This window comes from Piliocolobus tephrosceles, chromosome 14 (assembly GCF_002776525.5).
Source record: "Piliocolobus tephrosceles isolate RC106 chromosome 14, ASM277652v3, whole genome shotgun sequence".
Classification (NCBI taxonomy): Eukaryota; Metazoa; Chordata; class Mammalia; order Primates; family Cercopithecidae; genus Piliocolobus; species Piliocolobus tephrosceles.
Window position 1 is genome coordinate 61,410,588 of NC_045447.1, and position 19,940 is coordinate 61,430,527.

General features: G+C 38.3%; 1 protein-coding gene across 1 annotated transcript in view; it reads right to left on the reverse strand.

Annotated features, from left to right (window-relative positions):
- Positions 1–19,940, reverse strand: part of ADAMTSL1 (ADAMTS like 1) — a 437,416-nt gene that overhangs the window by 359,695 nt on the left and 57,781 nt on the right. Inside the window, exon 3 of the mRNA XM_023190023.3 lies at positions 6,107–6,152. Within this exon, the coding sequence (XP_023045791.2) occupies positions 6,107–6,152 (46 nt within the window). The remainder of the gene's footprint in view (positions 1–6,106; positions 6,153–19,940) is intronic.

The window sequence follows — 19,940 nt, forward strand, 5'->3', positions numbered from 1 at the left end:
CAGTTCTGTGAGTTTTCTGTGTTTCCCAGTTCACAGTGCAAGAGGTGTGGTGTCAGACACTGAATGCCAGACCCTGAGTATACAGGGGTGAAAGAGACATGGTCCTTCCATGACTTAGTACTTTGTTCTTACCTCCATACTGACAGCATGCATCATACTTTATTTAGTTTTGTGTTTGTGTATTTGTCTTTTCTACTAGCCCCTGACATTCCCCAAGGGCAGCCTGCCTATCTCTTTATTGATGGCAACTCCTAATATCCCTAGTGCAGAACAGGAGTTGGGTATTCAATAAATGCTGTTTTAAAACTGATTGATCAAGAGAATGAATAAGTGAATACACAAACAAATAAATGGCCCTGGCAAGTACCATCATGCCTTATTTTCAACTGCTAGAATAATAAGGACTAGATTATGGCAAAGTTTAGTAGCCTACTTTCCATCTTAGAGTGCCTCTTGGCTGGAAAGAGTCCAGCGTGCAGGCTCACTGATCAACTCCTGCAGTTGTTATTATTTTCTAGAGCATCTGTCTAGATTTCAGGGGTATTTTTCTGGTCTGAATGTTGTTTCAACAGTTTCTTTCAAATTCTGACCAAGGAAGACCTGTAGCAGAGTTATTGTTTCTTCCATATGTTCCATTTGATCCTTGACATAAAGCAGCAAATGTTTCCTGACTTTGTGATATGCAAAGGCCTTATGAGAAAAATGGACATATAGACCAAATGGGAATTTACCTTATGACCACCATTAAGAACCACATGAACAACTCTGTGAATCCCATGGATTTTCACAACCTCAGTGAGAATTACTAGTCAAGATGAATGGTCAATTGTACAGCAAGGATGAGAACTTTGCCTCCACTCTCCACATTGACTCTCTTTGCTCTGACTCTACTTTATCCCTGGCTATGAATCTTTTCACTATAGTCATGCCAATTACTAAACTAGCATAGACATCTTCATTAATCTGCATTCAGGTCCAAATCCAGTATAGTCCAGATATGATACACCCTAAGAATTATAGAATTTCAGAGGTGGACGGGACCTTTGAGGTCATACATTTCAAATCTCTCACTGTTTGAGTGTAGAAACTGAGGCTCAAAGAAATTATAAATTTGCCATGATCATTCTGTTCTCTCTGGCTATAATGCTGCGGCCTTTGCCTCCTGCTCCACACAACAATGCTGGAGATCACAAGAGTGAATCATGTCAAATTGAGGATGAGGCACCATAACTTAGGAAAAGCCCTTCTATCTCTAGAACATACCCAAATGCTCCCACCAGAGCCATTCTAGTCCACGCAACCATTAGCACCCACTTGAACTACTGCAGTGATCACCCTTCTAGAATTTCTGCTCCTTCCCCCTGCTTTGCATCCATTCTCCAGGCTGAGCCTGCAGCCAAACCTATTTTTTTCATTGTAAGTCCAGTTCTACTCTCCCCTGCTTAAACCTATCCAGGAGTTTCTTTTTCTTTTTCTTGTTTCTTTTCTTTTCTTTTTTTTTTTTTTTAAATAGAGATAGAGTCTTGCTCTATCTTCCAGGCTTAAGTGCAGTGATGTAAACAAGGCTCACTGCAAATTCAAACTCCTGGGCTCAAGCAATCCTCCCGTCTCAGCCTCCCCAGTAGCTGGGACAACAGGTGCACACCACCAGGCTAATATTTTGTTTTTGTTTTGTAGAAACAAGGTCTTGCTATTTTTCCTCAGGCTAGTCTCAAACTCCTGACTTCAAGTGACCCTTCTGCCTTGTCCCCCAACCCCAAAACATTGGGATTACAGGTGTGAGCCATGGTGTCTGGCCATCCAGTAGCTGATTTTTGAACTTAAAATATAACGTAAGTACTTTACAGTGTCCTGCATGATCTAGCTCTCACCTACCTCTGGTTTTGATTTTTTCTTACCTTCCAGTACTCTTTCTCACCTTCCAGTACTCTTTCTCTTGCACACTAGACTTTAGGTATATTGGCTTTATGCTTTCCTTGACACACCAAGTTCTCTTGTACTTCAAAGCCTTTGCACTAGCTGTTCTTTCTGGATTTCTGCTCGTCAAGTATTCATATAGCTGTTTCCTTCTTGTTATTCAAGTGTTACTCCTCAAGTGGATTTTCTGACCTTCCTCTCTGAACTAGCTACCAATAGCTTAATTCTCTGCATTGCACCAACTGCTATCTCATATACTTCCTTTTAAATAATTTGTTTGCATGCTTGTTTGTAACCTATTTTCCTTCATTAGAATGAAAGCTTCAGGAGAATTGGGTCTTGGTTTTATTTAACAGTGAACCCCAGGACCAAGAACAATTCTTGAGCTTAATACATATTGTTGTCTTAAAAACAGTAAAATGTTGTAGTGAGCAACAAATAATTTAATAAAGAAATTAAGAGCACCACCAGCTACCACAAGCAGCGTGGCCTATTATGTTGCTAATTATGGTCACTGTCTCCTAAACACCAACTCATATGAACCTTAAGGATAGCGCAAAAGAAACAGTTTATAAGTACTCTAAACACATTGTAAGTCACTTTAAAATCCCTAATTAAGTTCAAGGGGTTCAAATTTGAGGTTTAATGTGAAGATAAGACCTAAGGAAACCTTTTTGAGAGACTCCTTCAGTTAGTCTTGTGGTGAAATCTCTGAGACCTAAATGACCTGTTTGATTGGTTTGCTAGCTCACATCTATTGTCTACCAATAGCATCTTTATCTCTCCTTCCAGAGAGGGAGCACCTTGCTGCTTCCTTAGAATAGAGCAGGCAACTGTAAAATGGGAAACATTAGATAAACTCTGTCTTTAGGAATGCAAATAGTCTCTTTGAACCAGCTACATAGAATGTAAGAAAGTACCATGACTATGAGAACTATGCAAACATCATGGGAACTTTAACTTTCTTGTATTGACAAACCACTTATAGAGTGGTTGGCAATAAAGCTTTAAAAGTCTGTGAGCTGACTTTTCGGAAAAAAAATAAATGGGAAACTGGGGAGATGTTTTCTACTCCTCAGATTATCCTGGGGAATATGAACTCCCCAAAAAGTTATATATAGCAATTCCACAAAAAATAGGAAAAGAGGCTGAATCTTTGGAAATGAAGTAGTTCAGAAGTGCCCCAAGGAAGTTGTCCAGGGATTAAAGATGACCCGGTGATTTAGCTAAGAGACTCTCAAGTTTTTCCAAATCAAGCATCTAACAAAGAATATTTAACTGAATTGTTCTAAACGTCCTAATTTGAAAAACTGGGACGTGATCATAAAAAGATTCTTTCTTAAAAAATTATTTTTGTGTTTTTTGACAACGCTGCTTCTGTCATCACTAAAAGCAAGAAAATAAAGCTTCAAATTATTTGAAGAAGCTAGATTCTCATAAAAAAATTCAGTGTCAGTTTGATTCTACAAGCTATAAAGATTTTGGCTCATGGAGTGCTATGGATTTTAAGTCATGTGAGGTCAGAGTCTGATATGGTTTGGCTGTGTCCCCACCCAAATCTCATCTTAAATTGTACTTCCCATAATCCCCATGTGTCAAGGGAAGAACCAGGTGGAGATAATTGAGTCATGGGGGCAATTTCCCCCATGCTAGTCACATGATAGTAAGTTCTGACAAGATTTGATGATTTTATAACGGGCTTCTCCCTTCACTCAGTGCTCATTCTTCTTTCTCCTGACACTTGTGAAGAAAGATGTGCTTGCTTCCCCTTCTGCCATGATTGTAAGTTTCCTAAGGCCTCCCCACCCTTGAAGAACTGTGTCAATTAAATCTCTTTTTTCCAAATTACCCCATCTTGGGTATGTCCTTAAAGCAGCATAAGAACGGACTAATACAGTAAACTGGTATCAGTAGTGGAGTGCTGCTATAAGGATACTTGAAAATGTGGAAGTGACTTTAGAACTGGGTAACTGGCAGAGGCTGGTACAGTTTGGAGGGCTAAGAAGAAGATAGGAAAATGTGGGAAAGTTTGGAACTTCGTGGATACTTGGAGGGCTCAGAAGACAGGAAGATGTGGCAAAGTTCGGAACTTCCTACAGTCTTGTTGAATGGCTTTGACCAAAATGCTGATAGTGATATGGACAACAAAGTCTAGGCTGAGGTGGTCTCAGATGGAGAAGAGGAACTTGTTGGGAACTAGAGCAAAGGTGACTCTTATTTATGCTTTAGCAAAGAGGCTGGTGACATTTTGCCTCTTCCCTAGAGATCTGTGTAACTTTGAACTTGAGAGAGATGATTTAGGGTATCTGTCAGAAGAAATTTCTAAGTGACAAAGCATTCAAAGGAAGCAGAGCATAAAACTTTGGAAAATTTGCAGCCTGATGATGCAATAGAGAAAAATTTTTTTTCTGGGAGAAATTCAAGCCTGCTGCAAAAATTTGCATAAGTAATGAGGAGATGAATGTTAATCACCAAGACAATGGGGAAAATGTCTCCAGAGCATATCAGAGACCTTCCTGGAAGCCCCTCCCATCTCAGGCCCAGAGGCATGGAAGGGAAAAATGGTTTCCTGGGCCAGGTCCAGGGACCCCTGCTCTACGCAGCCTCTGGATGGACTTGGTGCCCTGTGTCCCAGCCACTCCAGGTGTAGCTAAAAGTGGCCAAGGTACAGCTCAGGCCATTGTTTGAGGGGGTACAAGCCCCAAGCCTTGGCAGCTTCCATGTGGTGGCGGTCCTGCAGGTGTGCAGAAGAATTGAGGTTTGGGAACTTCTGCCTAGATTTCAGAGGATGTATGAAAATGGCTGGATGTCCAGGCAAAAGTCTGCTGCAGGGGTGCAGCCCTCACAGAGAATCTCTGCTGGGCAATGCAGAAGGGAAATGTGGAATAATAAAAATGCCAATCATATTGAGGAAAGAGCTTCTTCAACAAAGGAATCAGCAAGTACAAAAGCCCTAAATATGCATATGCCTCTTTGTTTCCTTTATTCCCACTTCAACTTATCATTCTAATATCAAATTCTTTTCAAGTCTGGCAGAGTGAACTTAATTTTGATCTCTCTTGTATCTATTTAGTATTTCCTCTGGGTTTAAGTGCTCCTTCTTCTTCTTCTTTTTGTTTTTAAGAGACAGGGTTTTGCTATGTTCCCCAGGATGGTCTTGAACTTCTGGGCTCAAGGGATCCCCTGCCTCAGCCTCCTGAGTAGCTGTGAGTACTAATGAAGGTTTAAGCTTCATTACTTCTTGCTCCTCATCCATTTCCTGTTCCAGTGCAACCCTTGTATCACCAAAAAATTAACTTTTCTAAAAGGGAAACTGCAACACCATACTCTTGCTCTAGTGACTCCCATTATTCACTGAACTAATATAAACTTTGAAGACTAACATTCGAATCTTTTTATGGTATAACCTCAAAAACATATTTCAATTCTCTTTTATACTGCTATATTCAACTCTACTGAAATGAGTGTTCAGACATTCCTGCCTCCAAAGTTGCCCCTTATGTCCTCTCCATTGAACTGACTGTCATCCCTTCAAACCCAATATGGGCTAGTCATAGTCCTCCAAGCCCTTTCTCAAATCACCTTTTCTTTTAAGACCCTTTGGATTTCTCTGTTTTAACCCACAAAGAACTTTATTCATTCCCTATGGCTTTGTCATATTTTGTCCTAGAGTGTGGTTATGTGCAATGCACATCTGTCTTCTTTCTCTATACATCTTACTATACTACAGATGTTTAAAACAGGGACCATATGTTATTTATTCTTGTACTAGTATAGTGCCTCACACACAGTTGGCACTGAATAATATATGTTGAACAAATGAATGAGTTTGTCAAATCTGAGTTTGATTTACTAATATTTATTTCATGATACCCCAACTTGTTTCCCTCTTATCACCCCTCTTACTCATCCTCATAAGATCGATATGCAAAAAGGCAGAAAGTAGGGAGGAAATGCAGAGTCCTTGTTTTGAAACAGTCTAGTTAGTTTCAAGCTGCTTAAATGATTAGAAGTTTATGTTGAGGAACATTAAAAATATCATTTTAGTCCTGCATAATCAGTACAGTATGAGATAAAAACACTCAGTGAAATTCTAATTGGTTGATTTCCTACTCAGGATATAAAACTGCTTAGCACCATTCAGTGCTAACAAAAACACATGATCACAATCTCAGAACCTTATACTTACCACATTACTGCATGTTCTGTATCGGATATTTCTTCCTTCACAGCTCCTAGGTTGCAAAAAAGAAAAAAGGAATATTACTACTTATGAAAGGCTCAAAATCAGAAATATTTTCTCATAAAAATTTTCCTCTAAATACTAGTAAAAGGGCCTCTCTTTTCTTCTAAGAATGTTCTTAGAGAGCTTACTATTAAAAATCAAATGAGCAGATCTAAAGAAGTTATAGATGTAAATTGATTTCTCTATAAGGGTTGAAACTAAGTATTTGTCTTGCTTCAAAAATCTTCAAAATAAGTGCGTACTGCATATTTAATCAAATAACTGTTAGTGCAAAGTTTTCTGAAAAAACTGATATTCAATGAATCCTTTCTTCTCATTTCTGATATAAAACTGAAGATATATTTCACTGAAAAACTTAGATCCTGAAAATAAATTGGAATTAATGGAATTAATATTCAACATGTCTTAAAATCATAATTCCAAGAATGTGGAAAGTCATAATTCTTAAAAAAATTATTTTTATTTCTAAAATATATACTCATTATGGAGGTTTTGGAAAAGACAGATTACCAAAAAGAAAAAAAAGAAGTCCCTTGCTAGTTGCCTCATCTAAAGACAATCACTATTATTTTGATTTATTTAGCCCTTTCCAGTATAAATAAAAAAATCACATCACTTATGTAATTTTGTAGCCTGTTTTTGTTTCCATTTAAAATATTTTGGGAGGCATTTTCTCACAGTATTAAATAACTTTAAAAACACCATTTTGAGAGCTACATAATATTCTAACAAATGATGTAATTTTTTGCATAATTATTCTTTCATTATTTGTCATGTAAGTAATTTCTACTTTGGGGTTTGATAAATGATAGTATGATAAACCAACTTTGTGCTTATGTTTTATCAAAGTTTCTGACTGTGTTTTTTGAATAGATAAATTTCTAGAAGAGAATTACTAGACTAAGGGAGTGAACTTTTGTAAGGTTCTTCATAAATATTGCCAAAATGCATTCCATAAAGGTTGTACCATTACATACTCCCACCAGCAATACATGGGAGTTTCCGTTTTACTGAATTCTTATGAATAAAAACAATCAACTTTTGATAAAACATTCAATGCTGACACTTAAGTCATGAAAAACAGTACTGCACTCTTTTCAAAATATGTCACACTTTTTTAAAAAGTAAAAATATACTACAAAATCCTGTGAGAATGATTATACTAACACCTAGTACTTTTAGAATTCCAGGTACATTTATAAGTTTGTAATATGTATAAATTTATTTAATATTCTCAAAAATCCTGAGAGATAGAATACCATCATCATATCAACTTTACAGATGACAAAACTGAAGCTTATGAAGGTTAAGTAACTTGCCAAAATGACACAACTATTAAGTTGTAGAGCTGACATTTGAAATCAAGCCATCTGGCTTCAGAACTCACACGTGACCTCATGATCACAATGCTTTAATGCCTCCTAATTTACTTTTCTGTTCAATAAACATCCACAGAGCTTCTGTTATGGGTTTGGCAATGAAATTACTATGAAGAATACAAAGAAGAATGAATATGACTTAGTCTTTGTCATTAAGAAAATTAATCATATAATTTTATGTAAGAAATGCATATAGTAATTGCATTAGGTATTGAGAATGTTACCAGAAGGAAAATGTTATCTGACAATACAATGATATACAGACTATCTTAAAAATATAGAAATGTTCCTATTCCTAAAGACTTGACTGTAATCAGACTGACTATTACTATGCATTAAAAATAGAAAAGGAATGGCTGGCCAGGCATTGGAACCATAGAAATAAGGAGCATGACGAAGACACATGTTTGTTAGTGTCCAGTCCAGCAATGTCCGAGACAAAAGGCCAATGAATTTCAAGTCTTGCATGTCCCATTGACAAGACTGCTGCAAACTCCACATAGATGACTCATGCTAACCTTGCTGATACCAATGAACATTCAGCTCATCCAAGTACCGCCCCTCATTATGGTATCAGGTTGACTAAGCTACTTACCAAGAGTGATCTGGATTTTTGTGACTGCGGACTGCTGAGAACAGAGAGTGCTGGCCACGCTGATGTGGGTACTCTGGTCCATGTGATGGACAGTTCTATTCCTTGCTGTAAATTAATCAACTGGCATTCTAGTTTGAAATATTCATCTCATGGGCTGAGTCATTGTGAGTACACCCCCAAGAAAAGGATGTGTTCTTGGTGCTATTGCTGAAAAATATCAGGTTTCTGACTCTAACAACATGAGAGCTAAGTTCCAGTTGATGGTAAATTTACAAGGTAATTGAATTCTACAACTGGGAGGTCTTTGGTAGCATCCCATCTAGACATCAGTGTTTGCAAAATATGGTATGCTTTTCAATTTTGAAGTTCCTGCTGCATATGTACCACAGTGCAGTGCAGTTCCTGCTGCATATGTACCACAGTGCAGTGCCAGTTTAAAAACAGGCTCTGCATTCTAGAATCTTGGCTCTATACCTCAGTTCTATCTTTGGTAAAATGGGATGATATTACTTATCTCCTGGAATTATGAGAATTAACTGAGTAAGTATTTGTGAATCACTTCAGACAGTGTCTAGGACACAGTAAGCATTATGTAGACATTTGATAAACTAATTAAGTACATAATAGATGTAAAAATATAATAGCTATTGAAAGGAGGTCAAGGATATATGGAGAAGAAACTAAGCAAAGGCATAGAGGCACAAAAAGATTTGGTGTGCTCCCAAATTTTCAAACAGTTGTGGTTTTGGGGGATTTAGGGTTTATGTGGAGAACTGCAGTAGATGAGTGAAATACCTTCTAATTTTGAACTTTGTAATACACAAAGGGGAACCACTGAAGGTATTAAAACAGAGGAGATTCAGTGGTGAGATTTTGCTTTTAAAAGGTAAACCCTGGTGTTAACTATTGGGACTTTAATACTATTTGTTTTTCATTCTTTTTTTATTTTTTATTTTTTACCTAACCTTATATCCATGAAAGAAAGAATGGAAACAAAACTGAATTAGGAGCCTGAAGATCTGGGATATAGATTTTGTTCTTCCACTTGCACAAACCTCTTGTTCTCTTAGGGTCTTAGTTTCCTTATCTGCCAAATGAATATAGGAATACCTATGCATAAAGTTAGGATCACCAACTGAAATAATGTACAAAAGCTCTGTTCAAATGCCAAGGGATTATTACAGAGATACCGCTTCCTAAACAAAACGAAGCAGAAAAATATTTGTTTCAAAAGCTTAAATGAGCCTTTTCCCAGATATTTTAATCTGCAAATACCTACACAAATTTTACAGGCATCATTGAATAACAGGGGATATTAGCATAGAATGTAAAAGGTTGATTTAAATACTTATTATTTAGGAAAAGCAAAACAAAACAAAAGCAAACCAAAGAAAAACTACTTGTCATGATTTCCAAAGAATATCCTGTAATTGTCTAATGCCTAATATGGATTTGCAGGTAATTTATGGATGCCTCTGAACAATCTTCCCTTTAATATATTACTTTTTTGAGAGCTTCTTTAATTTGACTGAAATAGGATTTTACTCATCAGTAAAATGCAATGTGAAAGAACTTCAGTGCAGAGAAGCTTATATTTTTGAAAGTTTAAGTTTATGAAATTTAAATATAAATTTTACATAAGTAGCTAAGTGACTATTCCACCACAAGGATTTAATTCCTGCCAAGTGTGAATTTCTTCATCCAAGGCATTTATTTGGGCACAAAATCCCTGTCTGAGAATTAAGCAGTAAAAAATATTTTCCTTCATTTTTTTAACAGGTCGTTAATACAAAACAGCTGAGGGATTTCTTTCACATTTAAACAAAGTAAAATTCACCTCTGGGGATGAAAACAAACATTATAAATTTCAGTCCAAAATGATGTCTGAGGAAAGCTGTAGACAAATGATAGGAGAGGATTTAAATAAAGATGTCCTCCCAATATAAACCATAAAATAGTTACAGTACTGTGTTTAGGCAGTTCAGAACTATATCAATTATGAACTCAGAAACTGGGTGTAGTATGAAAGAAGAAAATATAAGTATTAGAATATATTTTAATATAAACATGTAATATGCACACGTATATTTCTTGTAGCACTATTCACAATAGCAAAGGCATGGAATCAACCCAAATGGCCATTAATGATTAACTGGATAAAGAAAACGTGGTCCATATATACCATGGAATACTATGTAGCCATAAAAAAGAACAAGATCATGCCCCTTGCAGGGACACGGATGGTGCTGGAAACCATTATCCTCAGCAAACTAATGCAGGAACAGAAAATCAATCTCACTTAGAAGCGGGAGCTGAATGATGACAACACATGTATACATGGCGGGTGACAACACACACTGAGGCCTGGGGAGACTGTGGGGAGGGAGAGCACCAGAAAGAATAGCTAATAAATGCTGGGCTCAGTACCTAGGTGATGGGTTGATCTGTGCAGCAAGTCACCATGGCGCATGTTTACCTTTGTAACAAACTTGCATATCCTACACATGTATCCCAAACTTAAAATGAAAGTTGAAGAAAAAAATAAAAATAAAAAAATGGGCCAGGTGTGGTGGCTCATGCCTGTAATCCCAGCATTTTGGGAGGTTGAGGCAGGCGGATCACGTGAGGTCAGGAGTTCAAGACAACCCTGGCCAACATGGTGAAACCCCGTCTCTACCAAAAACACAAAAATTAGCAGGGCATGGTGGCAGGCACTTGTAATCCCAGCTGCTAGGGAGACTGAGGCAGAAGAATCACTGGAACCCAGGAAGAAGAGGTTGCAGTGAGCCGAGATTGTGCCATTGCATTCCAGCCTGGGTGACAGAGCAAGACTCTGCCTTGAGGGGGAAAAATATATATACACACACACACACACACATATATTTTCTAATTCAAATTTGCATCAAAAATTCCTTATTTGCTTAATCAGCACTTTACTCCACGCCAGTCACATTAATTTTGATTTAATTCCTTCTCTCAAAAATAGAAATAATCTCAATTGCAAGCTATTATGTGTGAATTATTCAGACTTTAATTCACTTAAGAGATTAGTATAGACTTGATACATACTTTATTTGTCTCTCATTAACACATAATACACCATCTAAACTTCCACTTCTTAAAATCCTGATGTTATAGTTTCAACTGTCATCATTTAACGACCTGAGAAGAGGTGAACTGACATGAAAAATTAAAAGTTTTTTCTCTAGGGTCAAACAACTTGTTGGCTTCTTGTTTCCCCATCCCCCTTCTCATTTAAGCCTTTTAAAAAGGGGGAGGCATTTGATTTATCGCTCTTTTACCTTTATTCTTGTCATCTCTTCACTAAGCAAAAGATCCTTCTGGTGACAAGCCAGACTTATACCTAGTGTCAATAAACTGTTTCAAGAAAATGTGATCATGTGTATTTAACACTTCTGGGTTTTTAAGGACAATTGCACTTATATAAGTCTCATGGCACCCCAGGCTTTATCTCTGATTGCTAAAAAGCAAAGAATGTTTCTAAGCAAGAATGGGTTACTGTATTTCCCTGAACATCACTTGCCTTTCAAATATGGACTTACGGCAAAGAATTTTAAAACAGGATGGTCCATCTGGTTTTTCTGTTTTTGTTTTTTGTTTTTTTTGAGATAGCGTCTCATCTCATTCTGTTACCCAGCCTGGAGTGCAGTGGCACTATCATAGCTTACTGGAACCATGAACATCTGGGTACCAGCGATCCTCCCACCTCAGCCTCCTAAAGCACTGTGAATACAAGCATATCTCGCTTCTTTCAGTCATCCAAAGAAATCTATGAGCTCTTTACAAGAGAAAAGACATAAAGTCATGTTTTGCAATTCAAGCCCCAGGAAGCCTGGGCCATTTAGACTGCGGATCTTAGAGCAAGCATAGATTAGAACAAGACAAGAGGATTTGCAACCCCACCGAGGGATTTCAAGTACTATTGGAACACGGTTTCTCCCTTCACTTCAAATGAGCATTCCAGTACTCACTGGAGCTATACTGCGGGAGGTTGCCCCCAACCAGCCAGTTAAAAAAATTCTACATTCCTGAGGCTCTTTACAAAGAACTCAAGAGGAATAACAAATTCTGAGAACAACTGAGAGAACCAAGTGCAAGTGTACTGTCAGCTTCTTTACATTTTCTGCAGATACATTGTTATTATTTTAAATAATTTCCACTTTTATTTTAGAGACTCGGGTACAAGTACAGGTTTGTTATATGAGTATATTGCATGATGCTGAGGTTGGCATTATGGATGATCCTGTCACCAGGTAGTCAGCATACTACCTGTTAGGTAGTTTTTCAGCTCATAACCCCATCCGTCCTCCTCCTCTGTAGTAGTCCCTAGCACAGACACATTATTGTAAGAGGTTCTTTCAGGAAATACTTGATGCCAATCAACTTGGCCATGAAATAGGAAACTATATGAACCACTGGACCCTGTGTGTAAAGCTCTTCTCAGATGCTCACTGTCCTCATCTGTGGTTCAGACTGGATGCTGAACACCCAGGGACTAGAACTGGAGCCTGTGCATAACAGATGGTTACTTGTGGTCTTACCTTGTAGGGGAGAGAAAGAGGAGTTAGATGACAAGCCATCCCTGTGGGTTTCACAAGTCTCATATTCTAATCATTTTCTTAGCTTTGCTTTACTCTTGTACTTAAAAATGTCATTCTATCATGTTCTACATTTTATTCTGTGTTTAAAATAATTATTATTTAATTCTAATTTATAATGTCATAAACAAAAATTACAATGAAACTTATTTATGAAAAAGCATTATTTTGAGGGAGTTTGCTCCCAACCAGAGGAGTCAATCCAGCACTGTCTCTTCTTTAAAAGTATCTGCAGACAATCATGCTTATATTGTATCTTCATTATATATCATATCTCTAAACAATTAGACATGTTCCAGTATGCATCTCTAGTGAGTACTTTATTAATATTAACATATTTAAATTATTTTTAATAAACATTGAATAAATATATATTTATTCAGGACTATGCTTTTTTAAAATGTTTAATTTTTGTGGGTACCTAGTAGGTGTATGCATTTACGGGGTGCAAAAGATATTTTGATACAGGCATGCAATGCGTAATTATTATGGTAATGGGTATCTATCCCCTCAAACATTTACCCTTTATGTTACAAACAAGTTACTTACACTCTTTTAGTACTTTTAAAATGTACTTTGAGGCCCCTCCTCTATGCCACATGCTTGCAGATAACTCTGTACCTCAAATAATAAGAATTTTGCTGGGGGGCACGCCCAAGATGGCCGCATAGGAACAGCTCCAGCGTCCAGCTCCCAGCATGAGTGACACAGATGATGGGTTATGTCTGCATTTTCAACTGAGGTAGTGGGTTCATCTCACGGGTGTGTCAGACAGTTGGCGCTGGTTTACGGGTGCAGCCCAACCAGCGAGAGCTGAAGCAGGGCGAGGCATCGCCTCACGAGGGAAGCGCAAGGGGGAAGGGAATTCCTTTTCCTAGCCAAAGGAAATTGAGACACACAACACCTGGAAAATCAGGTAACTCCCACCCTAATATTGCGCTTTACCAAGGGTCTTAGCAAACGGCAAACCAGGACATTATATCCCACACCTGGCCCAGAGGGTCCCACGCCCACGGAGCCTCCCTCATTGCTAGCACAGCAGTCTGCCATCTAACTGCAAGGTGGCAGCGAGGCTGGAGGAGGGGCACTCGCCATTGCTGAGGCTTAAGTAGGTAAAGAAAGCCCCAAAGAAGATCGAATTGGATGACGCCCACCACAGCTCAAGGAGGCCTGCCTGCCTCTGTAGACTCCACCTCTGGGGACAGGGCATAGCTAAACAAAAAGCAGCAGAAACGTCGGCAGAGGTAGATGTCCCTGTCTGACAGCTTTGAAGAGAGCAGTGGATCCCTCAGCACGGAGGATGAGATTTCAGAATGGACAGACTGCCTGCTCAAGTGGGTCCCTGACCCCTGAGTAGCTTAACTGGGAGATGTCCCCCACTAGGTGCAGACTGACACCTCACACCTCACACCTCACACAGCTGGGTACACGCCTGAGATGAAGCTTCCAAATCAAGAATCAGACAGCAACACTCGCTGTTCAGCAATATTCTCTCTTCTGCAGCCTCCGCTGCTGATACCCAGGCAAACAGGGTCTGGAGTGGACCTCAAGCAATATCCAACAGACCTGCAGCTGAGGGTCCTGACTGTTAGAAGAAAAACTAACAAACAGAAAGGACACCCACACCAAAACCCCACCAGTACATCACCATCATCAAAGACCAAAGGCAGATAAAACCAAAAAGATGGGGAAAAAGCAGTGCAGAAAAGCTGGAAATTCAAAAAATCAGAGCACATATCCCCCTCCAAAGGAACGCAGCTCATCGCCAGCAATGGAACAAAGCTGGTCAGAGAATGACTTTGACGAGTTGAGAGAAGAAACCTTCAGTTGATCAAACTTCTCAGAGCTAAAGGAGGAACTAAGTAACTAGCGCAAAGAAACTAAAATCCTTGAAAAAAGACTTGACTAATGGCTAACTAGGGTAACCAATGTAAAGAAGTCTTTAAAAGAACTGACAGAGATGAAAACCACAACATGAGAACTACGTGACAAATGCACAAGCTTCAGTAACCGATTCAATCAACTGGAAGAAAGAGTATCAGTGATTGAAGATCAAATGAATGAAATGAAGCGAGAAGAGAAGTGCAGAGAAAAAAGAGTAAAAACAAATGAACAAAGCCTCCAACAAATATGGGATTATGTGAAAAGACCAAATTTACGTCTGATTGGTGTGCCTGAAAGTGACAGGGAAAATGGAACGAAGTTGGAAAACACTCTGCAGGATATCATCCAGGAGAACTTCCCCAACCTAGTAAGGCAGGCCAACATTCAAATTCAGGAAATACAGAGAGTGCCACAAAGATACTCCTCAAAAAGAACAACTCCAAGACACATAATCGTCAGATTCAATTTGATTTCTCCTTCACTTATGAAACTTAGTTTGGCTGGATATGAAATTCTGGGTTGAAAATTCTTTTCTTTAAGAATGTTGAATATTGGCCCCCACTCTTTTCTGGCTTGTAGAGTTTCTGCCGAGAGATCTGCTATTAGTCTGATGAGCTTCCCTTTGTGGGTAACCCAACGTTTCTCTCTGGCTGCCCTTAACATTTTTTCCTTCATATGGTAAATATCATAATGGTAAAGGGATTAGGAAGAGGTAACTATCCTAAAAATATACGCACCCAATACAGGAGCACCCAGATTCATAAAGCACATCCTTAGAGACTTACAAAGAGACTTGGACTCCCATACAATAATAATGGGAGACTTTAACACTCCACTGTCAACATTAGACAGATCAACGAGACAGAAAGTTAACAAAGATATCCAGGAATTGAATTCAACTCTGCACCAAGTGGACCTAATAGACATACCTACAAAACTCTCCACCCCAAATCAACAGAATATACATTCTTCTCAGCACCACATCACAGTTATTCCAGAATTGACCACATAGTTGGAAGTAAAGCATTCCTCAGCAAATGTAAAAGAACAGAAATTATAACAAACTGTCTCTCAGACCACAGTACAATCAAACTAGAACTCAGGACTAAGAAACCACTCAACTACAAGGAAACTGAACAACCTGCTCCTGAATGACTACTGGGTACATAACGAAATGAAGGCAGAAATAAAGATGTTCTTTGAAACCAATGAGAACAAAGATACAATATACCAGAATCTCTGGGACACATTTAAAGCAGTGTGTAGAGGGAAATTTATTGCACTAAATGCCCACAAAAGAAAGCCGGAAAGATCTAAAATTGACACCCTAACATCACAATTAAAAGAACTAGAGCAGGAAGAGCAAACACATTCAAAAGCTAGCAGAAGGAAAGAAATAACTAAGATCAGAGCAGAACTGAAGGAGATAGAGACACAAAAATCCCTCCAAAAAAATCCACGAATTCAGGAGCTGGTTTTTTGAACAGATCAACAAAATTGATAGACCACTAGCAAGACTAATAAAGAAGAAAAGAGAGAAGAATTGAATAGACGCAATAAAATATGATAAAGGGGATCTCACCACCGACCCCACAGAAATACAAACTACCATCAGAGAATACTATAAACACCTCTACGCAAATCAACTAGAAAATCTAGAAGAAATGGATAATTTCCTGGACATTTACACTCTCCCAAGACTAAAGCAGGAAGAAGTTGAATCCCTGAATAGAACAATAACAGGCTCTGAAATTGAGGCAATAATTAATAGCCTACCAACCAAAAAAAGTCCAGGACCAGATGGATTCACAGCCGAATTCTACCAGAGGTACAAGGAGGAGTTGGTACTGTTCCTTCTGAAACTATTCCAATCAATAGAAAAAGAGGGAATCCTCCCTAACTCATTTTATGAGGCCAACATCATCCTGATACCAAAGCCTGACAGAGATACAACACAAAAAGAGAATTTTAGACCAATATGCCTGATGAACATCGATGCAGAAATCCTCAATAAAATACTGGCGAATGAAATCCAACAGCACATCAAACAGCTTATCCACCATGATCAAGTGGGTTTCATTCCTGGGATGCAAGGCTGGTTCAACATACACAAATCAATAAACGTAATCCAGTATATAAATAGAACCAAAGACAAGAACCACATGATTGTCTAAATAGATGCAGAAAAGGCCTTTGACAAAATTCAACAGCCCTTCATTCTAAAAACTCTCAATAAATTCGGTATGGATGGAAAGTATCTCAAAATAATAAGAGCTATTTATGACAAACCCACAGCCAATATCATACTGAATGGGCAAAAACTGGAAGCATTCCCTTTGAAAACTGGCACAAGACAGGGGTGCCCTCTCTCACCACTCCTATTCAACATAGTGTTGGAAGTTCTGGCTAGGGCAATCAGGCAAGAGAAAGAAATCAAGGGTATTCAGTTAGGAAAAGAAGAAGTCAAATTGTCCCTGTTTGCAGATGACATGATTGTATATTTAGAAAACCCTATTGTCTCAGCCCAAAATCTCCTTAAGCTGATAAGCAACTTCAGCAAAGTCTCAGGATACAAAATCAATGTGCAAAAATCACAAGCATTCTTATACACCAGTAACAGACAAACAGAGAGCCAAATCAGGAATGAACTTCCATTCACAATTGCTTCAAAGAGAATAAAATACCTAGGAATCCAATTTACAAGGGACGTGAAGGACCTCCTCAATGAGACCTACAAACCACTGCTCAGTGAAATAAAAGAGGACACAAACAAATGGAAGAACATACCATGCTCATTGATAGGAAGAATCAATATTGTGAAAATGACCATCCTGCCCAAGGTAATTTATAGATTCAATGCCATCCCTATTAAGCTACCAATGACTTTCTTCACAGAATTGGAAAAATCTGTTTTAAAGTTCATATGGAACCAAAAAAGATACTGCATTGCCAAGACAATCCTAAGCCAAAAGAACAAAGCTGGAGGCATCATGATACCTGACTTCAAACTATACTACAAGGCTACAGTAACCAAAACAGCATGGTACTGGTACCAAAACAGAGATATAGACCAATGGAACAGAACAGAGCCCTCAGAAATAATACCACACATCTACAGCCATCTGATCTTTGACAAACTTGACAAAAACAAGAAATGGGGAGAGGATTCCCTATTTAAGAAATGGTGCTGGGAAAATTGGCTAGCCATAAGTAGAAAGCTGAAACTGGATCCTTTCCTTATTCCTTATACGAAAATTAATTCAAGATGGATTAGAGACTTAAATATTACACCTAAAACCATAAAAACCCTAGAAAAAAACCTAGGTAATACCATTCAAGACATAGGCATGAGCAAAGACTTCATGTCTAAAACACCAAAAGCAACGGCAGCAAAAGCCCAAATTGACAAATGGGATCTAATTAAACTAAAGAGCTTCTGCACAGCAAAAGAAACTACCATCAGAGTGAACAGGTAACCTACAGAATGGGAGAACATTTTTGCAATCTACTCATCTGACAAAGGGCTAATATCCAGAACCTACAAAGAACTCAATCAAATTTACAAGAAAAAAACAAACAACCCCATCAAAAAGTGGGCAACGGATATGAACAGACATTTCTCAAAAGAAGACATTCATACAGCCAACAGACACATGAAAAAATGCTCATCATCACTCACCATTGGATAAATGCAAATCAAAACCACAATGAGATATCATCTCTCACCAGTTAGAATGGCAATTATTAAAAAAATCAGGAAACAACAAGTGCTGGAGAGAATGTGGAGAAATAGGAACACTTTTACACATTGGTGGGATTGTAAACTAGTTCAACCATTGTGGAAAACAGTGTGGCAATTCCTCAAGGAATTGACCCAACCATCCCATTACTGGGGATATACCCAAAGGATTATAAGTCATGCTGCTATAAAGACACATGCACACATATGTTTATTGCGGCACTATTCACAATAGCAAAGACTTGGAATCAACCCAAATATCCATTAGTGACAGACTGGATTAAGAAAATATGGCACACAGACATCATGGAACACTATGCAGCCATAAAAAAGGGTGACTTTGTGTCCTTTGTAGGGACATGGATGCAGCTGGAAACCATCATTCTCAGCAAACTATCGCAAGAACAGAAAAACAAATACCACATGTTCTCACTCCTAGGTGGGAACTGAACAATGTCATCACTTGGACACAGGAAGGGGAACATCACACACCAGGTCCTATTGTGCAGAGGGGGGGAGTGGGGAGAGATAGCATTAGGAGATATACCTAATGTAAAGGACAAGTTAATGGGTGCAGCACACCAACATTTCACATGTATACATATGTAACAAACTTGCACTTTGTGCACATGCACCCTAGAACTTAAAGCATAATAAAAAATTTAAAAAAAAAAGAAATTTGCTTACAATATACTTCATAACAAGTAATGTTTAATCTGGTAACACCTGTCTATGGAAACTGACCTTAAACATTAAAATGTGTCCTACTCCTTTTTTGAGGCTAACGTTCACACTTTTCCCTCATTTAAGGTTAAATCTCCTTCATTGAACAAAGCCACTAAAATTCTAGAACTAAATGTATCCCCTGTACATATAAAAGTGGAAAGGAGGAAACAGAGGTTCTTGGTGCTTTGGGACTTTCAAAAGCATATATAAAACTCTCCCTTTCTCCTAAGCATTTGGTTGAAATGTCCTTGAATCCCACGCAGACACAGTTTTCCACTGCCTTTTCTACATGGGATGCATCACGTGGTTCAAACAGATTAGTGCTAAGGGAGAGATTTATTTATTTATTTTTTGAACAGATATATATACAAGCCAAACTATTACGATGACTTGATAAATGTGGCTTTTGAAAATGCCTTCTGTTGTAATAATACAAGAAACAACAAGGTGGCTTGCTGCCAGGCATCATCCATCAGTAGGTGAGCTGGCTGGGAACAGACACAGCTGTGGTGCCATGTTAGCTCATCCCAGTGTGCCAGAGGCACTAACAGGGCCTCAGGGAGCCAAAAGAAGAGTCGCCCTTAAAGCCACATTCTCAAAGCAATTTTAAACTGATCAGGGGAGGGTGAAGGTTCACATTAAAAAATGGTGCTGTAACTTGGGAACTAGACTTAAAAGTGTTTCTTTGGCATAGATAACGTATTTCTGTGACCTCAGTTTTATAATTCAACACTTCTGCTCGATCCTAATTTGTCATTATAAAAATGTTCTGAACACAGTGCCAACTTGGAAACACTGATTTATGTATATCCAGAGAGTTACTAAAACTTATTGT